General features: G+C 37.8%; 1 protein-coding gene across 1 annotated transcript in view; it reads right to left on the bottom strand.

Moving 5' to 3' along the window:
- The window catches only part of SLAIN2 (SLAIN motif family, member 2), a 120,875-nt gene that overhangs the window by 85,158 nt on the left and 27,905 nt on the right, over positions 1 to 7,812 (bottom strand). Inside the window, exon 2 of the mRNA XM_006872671.1 lies at positions 4,213 to 4,361. Within this exon, the coding sequence (XP_006872733.1) occupies positions 4,213 to 4,361 (149 nt within the window). The remainder of the gene's footprint in view (positions 1 to 4,212; positions 4,362 to 7,812) is intronic.

Here is a 7,812-nt window from a genome sequence, read left to right on the forward strand (position 1 = left end):
TGTTTTGGAAGAAGTGCAGCCAGAGTGCTCCTTGGAGGCCAGGATGGTTAAGCTCCGTCTCTCATACTTTGGACATATTATCAGGAGGGAACAGTTGCTGGAAAAGGATGTCATGTTGGGTAAGATGGAGGGTCAGAGAAAAAGAGGAAGACCCCCAACGGGATGGATCAGCCTGGTGGCATCATTGATGGCATCAAGTGTGGTAGCGGTAGTGAAGTTGGTCCAGGATCGTACATTGTTTCGTTCTGCTGTGCATGGGGTTGCTATGAGTCGGTTCCAACTCGATGGCACCTGACAACCACAACAACTCTATTAAACAACCAACAGTTTAAATTCAGTCCATAAATATTTATGATCATGGGCAAAGCACAGTGTAGAATATCTAAATGAATATGCCATGGTGCTTTCTTTCAAGAGGTTTACAGAAGAGTAGGCCTAAACAACAATGCTTCTAAGGCAAAATGGATTTATTACTATTATAAAAGTACAAAAGTTGTTAGAAATGAAGAGAGAGTAGAAGAATAATTCATTCCAACAGAGAGACGCTGGTAAGGCTTTTTGGAAGCAGAAGCACTAGAGCTGTCTTTAGAGGATGAGTTGTAATTTGATAGGAAAAAGAAGACACAATCTAGTATGATAAAGCCTAAGGTGAAGGACAAAACAGAAAATCGAGGTCATGGAAGGCCTGCAACACCATACCCATGAGACTCAATCTTATTTAATAGTTAATGACGAAGTCATCGATAATTTTTCAGCAAGAGTCTGATATGAAGCCATCAGGTAAGGAAAAAAAGATGGGAATTTTGATAATATGTAGACTAGACTAAACAAAGCCGTAAAGATAATAAGGAAAAAAGCTTTTATTTATTTTTAAAAACTATTAAGGGCTGCTGAAGTTAAAAAGGGAGTGTGGTGGCTCCATAAAGTAAACACTGGACTGAGAATCATAAGGTTCGAGCCTTATCAGCTGCTCTGCAGGAGAAAGATGAGGCTGTCTCTGCTCCAGAAAAAGATGGAAAGTCTCAGAAACCCTGTATAGGGCTGCTGTGAGTTGAAATCAACTCCGTGACACTTAACAACAAAAGTTAAAAACAAACAACAACAAAAACTGACTCTGAGGTTTCTGGTTTGCCTAATAGCAGAGTGGTTCTGGGAAAAGAAAACATGTGTTTTCTGTTTAGGTCTACTATTTAGTTGGATAGTGTGATAGGATGGACAGCACAGTAAATTGAGTTTTGCATATCACCAGGAAATAAAACAGCATGGTTTATACATATTTAGTGTGTAGCCCCTTTGAAGTTTATTTTCTTTTATTTGGTTAATTATCATTGGCATTTCAAGTCTTTGGCACTTTTATCTTTTTACTCTATATCATATTCCTTCTCTGAGAAATCTCATTCATACCCCTGATATCAATTATGAGCTACCTATCAAAGATTTCTCAGCTTTTTATCCCCACTCCTAAACTGATCTCTGAGCCTCAGATCCTTATATAATGCCAATTTAATGTGTTCCTTGGGTACCCAGAGTCATCATGTCCAAATCCAAACTTGTAATTCCTTTCCATGGTCCTTATCCAAGAATGATGACAACACTCATCCAGCCACACAACCTGGAACCCTAAATATTAGTAGTGAATGTTTCTTCTCCCGTATTTCCCCATATTTGGTTCCCTGACTTTTACTTCCACATCTTTCCATCTCCATTACCACCTTTACCCACCTTTCACACTTTCACACAGACACACACACAGCCTCATCCTCATTTCTCAAAAGCATTCATTCATTCTTGGCACTTGCCAACGTACTCTCCACATTGCAGTCAGGATCTTACCAAAATACAAATCTGACCATTTCATCTCTGCCCCAACCACCGTACACCACACCATTTTGAATGTCTTTCCACTGATCAAAATCTTTAATATGCCAATAAGGCATTGCAGAATCTGGCTCATTTCTTTCGGCTTTACCTCACACCTGTCCCTTCCTTAGTCTTCCTACTCCAACCACCTTGGCTTGCGCCCCAGTTCTTCTCTAACTGATTCTTACTGGAATGCCCTATTCCCTCTCTCGCCTTTTCCCCTTTAGCACCCTTACATTTTTATCATCCTAGGGCTCAGGTCAGACATTTCTCAAAGGGAAATTCCTATTTCTCAAAACTCAAGAAGCATTCTATTTGTTGTTGTTAGGTGCCATCAGTCCTGACTCATAGCGACCTTATGCACAGCAGAATGAAACATTGCCTGATCCTGGGCCAACCTCATTATTGTTGCCACTCTTGAGCCCATTGATGCTGCCACATGGCCAATCTATCTCACTGGGGGTCTTTCTCTTTTTCTCTAACCCTCCACCTTACCAAACATGGTATCTTTCTCCAGTGACTGACCTCTCCTGACAATATGTCCGAAGTATGCGAGACGAAGTTTGGCCATCCTGGCCTCCAAGGAGCACTCTGACTGTACTTCTTCCAACACAGATCTGTTGGTTCTTTTGGCAGCCCATGGCACTTTCAATATTCTCTCCTCTAACATCAAAACTCAAAAGCATCAATTCTTCTAAGGTCTTCCTTATTCACTTTCCAACTTTCACATGCATATGAGGTTATTGAAAATACTATGGCTTGGGTCAGGCACACCTTAGTTCTCAAGCTGACATCTTTGCTTTTCAACACTTTAAAAAGGTCTTGTGCAGCAGATTTGTCTAATGCAATACGTCACTTGATTTCTTGACTGCTGCTTCTGTGACACATATTATATGTAAATTTATAAAGAGTACTTTTATTAATGCTTCCCTAGTATGCTGTTTTCTCATCCTGTATCCCATAAATGTCATCACATACAGGCCATCACTTCAAAAGGAAAAGTTTAGTCTTAGTGTCAAATCAAACTCAAATTCAGAAACTCTATGATCACATCCTGGAAATCATTTGCCTAAAACAATCATTACCCCTTAGAGCAATCAAACATAAACTACAATTTGCTAGTCTATCTGTATAGACTACTGACGTCAACCAAACCGTATAGCTCAGCTCCCCTCTGCTTCCCTGACCATTTTCAGTTTAAATTCTATCAGAGAGCATATTAATTTGATAAACCAAAATAAGCCAGTTTAAAAGCATACAGCTATTAAATAAATGTGAAACAAACAACAAAAAAAGCAAAGCAAAACCCAAAGACTTATTTAGGATTACTAACCATGCATTAATCTTTAATATATGAATATTTCAGAAAACAGTAACATTCTTAAAAGAAATTGGCAGAATTCCAAAAAAGGGCCAGCAATACCATTGTTATATTTTTATTCATGCTGGCATGCTTTATTAACTGCTATAAATAGCCACAGACACATTTTGTGAGTTTTGTGAGTGCTATTAAGCAAAAAAGACACAAAAGCAAATTAAACCTAAAATGTCATATAAAACAAACTACAACAAAAAATTAACAAGAAAGTGACAGTAACATATTTCTTAAGTACCTACTATGTACCAGAAATTGTGCTAGGTACAACAATAACATTATTTAATTCTTAATAAAACTTTTCAAGGTTCACCATTCTCATAACAAAATTGAGTTCACAGAAGTTAAATAATAAGGCTCAGAGTCACACTGCAATTTAGAACTGGAGTGAGAACTGGGTCTCTTTAGATCTCAAAGCAGTATCTTTCTACCACACTGAAGTTCTTCAAAGTATCGTATGTGAGATGATGATGTTAGATGATACAGACAAACATTTTTAGTTTCAATAGCTATTGGTTTTAACTCGTATTAGAAAAAACTACCACAGAGAGGCCATTATTTCATAGCTATTATTCCGTAGGATGAGGCTAAATAAGGAGATTTAAAAAGCAAAAGCAAAAAAACCTGCTAATAATCAAATAAGACAAGGGTATGTTCAAATGACAAAGTCCCATGATAGTATGGGAAATGAGATTTGAAAAATGTTACCAAGTAAGGTAGCTGGTATGGTGCTGTAGGATAAGCACTGGACCACAAAATTGGTTTGAACTACAAGGTCTGTAGTTCAAACCCACCTCAGAAACCCTATACAGGGTCACTATGAGTTGGAACCAACTCTATGGTACTTAAAAACAATAGCAACTAAGTAAGGCACTGCCTTCCTGAAAATATACCACTCACATATATCTGTTTTGGGTTTTGTTTTTTTAATTAAAGAAAGCAAAAGGATGAATTTACAAGTAAAATCATGGACATACCTGACATGGTTTGATCAAGTTTGTGGATAAGAGACTTTTTAGCACATTCAACATCAGGACTTGGGTAATCCAAAACTTGCCTGCACCAAACTAATGGACTAACCGATTTCTGCATTGGTGTAAGTTTTTTCTTTGGTGATGAATAAAGCCTAGAAGAAAACAAAACAAAAACAAACACAGAACATTCATTAATAAGCTCAGTATTCTAAAACAGGATCTTTGCAGACTACAGATGAATTAAATTGGGGGTGGGGTAGTTAAAAGTGATGAAGTATGTTTAAAATCACCTGTTCACTTAGTGCACAGGAAGAAAAGGATACATTCATAAACAATGTTACTTAAATATTAAATAAACCAAAATCAGGCTAACTATCTATTCCTATAATGTTTTCTTTTTCCCTTTTACTCGTATTAATAAAACCATGGAAATGTTTTGTCTTTACAACTGCTTATCCTATTTTTAATAGCACTTGACTGAACTGGTAAATACAGCTTTATCATTAGGGGCAAGTCTAGAAGATAGAATAAGGTGATAAACACCTCTCTCTTCACTTCCTAGCTCCCTTCCCACTTCAAACTTACAGAAAACTCTACCATTAGCAACTCATTCTAAGTTAAGCAGTATCCTCTCTGTAATGTTCTTTTCGAAGTTATGAAGGAGAGGCAGTCCCTAATTACAAATGCACTTACTGACAACTCCTGTTGTTGTTGTTGTTAAGTGCCATCGAGTCAGTTCCGACCCATAGCAACCCTGAACAGGGTTTCCGAGGCTGTAAATCTTTATGGAAGCAGAAAGCCTCCTCTTTCTCCCGCAGAGCAGCTGGTAGTTTCGAACTGCTGACCTTGCGGTTTGCAGCCCGATTCATAACCACTACGCTACTGACAACTCCTACTTGCCCTTTAATGTTATGCAAACTTGCGTTTACTTTGAAAGACTGAACCAACCCTTGTTGTTGCTGCTAAGTGCCAATGAGTCTGTTCCAACATATAGCAACCCTGTACATGGTTTTCACGGAGAAGCTGGTGGGTTTGAACTGCGACCTTTTGGGTAGCAGTCCAATACTTACCCTACAGCAGCAGGACACACCAGAGCTTAGAACCCTACCGTATGTAACAAATTCTTCACCACAAACACCTTCAGTTGCTAAACATGCAACTTCTAAATGATGGGAAAGGTTCCCAGCACACTTAAAGTAAGGCTAAATAAGGACTTGAATGTACCTGTTCTGATTCACCTACAAATTATAGACTTAAAGATTTAGTTAGGAATGATCTTATTCTTAACTTCGGACTGATTGTACTTCAGTTGCAGAAGAGAAGGGGCAGTATTTTACAAGCCCCTGGAAACACTACACAGAAGGGAAAAGAAAAGCATAAGGTATGTGTGTATATCTTACGTGTGTGTGTATATATAGCCATACCATGCGAGAAAGATGTGGCAGTCTGCTTCCGTAAGGATCGTTTTTGTTGCTAAGTGCCACCAAGTTGGTTCCGACTCACAGGGATGCTGTGTAGGGTTTCTGAACAATAGCTGGTGAGATGAACTGCCAATAACCTTGCAGTCCAAACCGACCTTATGGTCCAATGTTTATCCTACAGAGCCACACCAGACCTCCAGTCTGTAAGGACTGTAGCCCTGTAAACCTTATTGGGAAGGTCTCTCTGTCCCATGGAGTTGCTTTGAGAAGGAATTAACTTGACAACAGTGGGATTTGTCACTTAGATCTGTCACTCACATGCATTCTTGAACTATGATCAGGATAATCAAGGTGAATAATCACTTCTCTAGTCCACAATGTCTATTCAGTTGGACAAAAATACTTTAACAGAATCTCAATTTATGAAATAATTAACAACTCGAAATCAATGAGTTTCGTTCTCTTCCTAACTTGAATGCTGCAAATATTTCACATCAGATTTCTACCTTAGTATCCCCCCTTAAAAATAGTGACACCCTAGAGTACGCAATTGTTTAAACAAAACCTCTCTATATATGAGTGGTGGTGGTTGGTGGTTATGTGCCGCGGAGTTAGTTCCGAATCATAGCAACCCTATACAGGGTTTCAGAAGCTGTAAATTTTTAAGGGAGCAGAAAAAGCCTCATCTTTCTCCCGCAGAACAGCTCAAAGTTTCAAACTGCTGACCTTGAGGTTGTTGTTGTTGTTACCCAATTCGCAATCACTATGCTACCAGAGCTCCTTTTACATACATACATATATACATACATATATATATATATACACACACATACATACATATATACACACATACATATATACATACATATATATATACACATACATACATACATATACACACACAAACACACACACACATATGTAATAAACATTAATAAACACTTTATGAAACATTGCAGACCGTCCAAACCATAGGCTCTTAGTATCAAACTATAGTCACCTAGCAGACATAGCAAACTGTCCCTCATCTGATTATTCAGTTATGCTTGTTAGTAATTTCATACATGAGCCCTGGATATCCACAGACAAATGTAAAAACCTTCCCTAAAAGCTGAGACTGTAAATTCCAAAAAGGCAAAGTTCCCCACCCCCCCCCAAAAAAAAAGCTAAAGAGGATAGAGAGAAACACTGTTAACTGACGGTATATGGAGGGGATTATAATCAATGTAATGAAACAAGGTATATGAATGTTTGAATGTGAAACTGATGATGTGCCCTGTAAACTTTCACTCAATCCACAATAAAAACCTTTAAAAAAGATAAATAAACACTTTATGATATTGCCACCACTGTTTCGAAATTTATCATTCCCTTAAACTCACTGATTTCACGCAATTTACCCACATTACTCAAATATGGTTGGGCCTCAAAAACATTATGCTCAGAGAAAGAAGCCTGACACAAAAGAATACATATTGAATTCCACTCCTATGAAATGCCCATAAAGGAAAATCTATAGAGACATAAAGATTAGTAGTTGCCTAGGACTAGAGGCAGCAATACGTGTGAGATTTCTTTTTAGCCTGATAGGTTTTAAAAATCACACTGTATTGTTGTTGTTGTTGTTAAGTGCCATCAACTTGGGTCCCACTTATAGCAACCCTCTATAGGGTTTCTGAAGAGCAGCTAGTGGGTTTGAGTCATTGTAGTGAGGGTGTGATCATTGTAAACATACTAATTTCATTTAATTAAACAATTAAAATGGGTAAATTGTATGATATAAAACACCCATATTTCAAAATCAATCAGACTAAAACATCATCATCCCCTTTACCCCACACATTAATTCCCATTGAATCCCATGATATCTCTCCTGTTTTCATCAATGGCACTAACCCCCAGTCTAATTACAGGAGACTTCTTTGTATTTTATTCATAGCTGTTCTGTTTGGATTTTTGAGCTGGTACTTACAATTTGAAAAGAAGCATTAAAAAAATTGTAGCAATATTAAAAGGCTGAACATGGATGAAACTTGAAAATACGATGCTATGTAAAAGACCATAAACTATGTAACACATAAAATAAAATTCCCAGATCAAACAAATATACAGTGATAGAAAGTGGATTAGTGGTTATGACAAGCACTAGACCACGAGCCACAATGTCCACAGTTTGAGCCCC

Source organism: Chrysochloris asiatica, unplaced genomic scaffold (genome assembly GCF_000296735.1).
Source record: "Chrysochloris asiatica unplaced genomic scaffold, ChrAsi1.0 scaffold00209, whole genome shotgun sequence".
NCBI lineage: Eukaryota > Metazoa > Chordata > Mammalia > Afrosoricida > Chrysochloridae > Chrysochloris > Chrysochloris asiatica.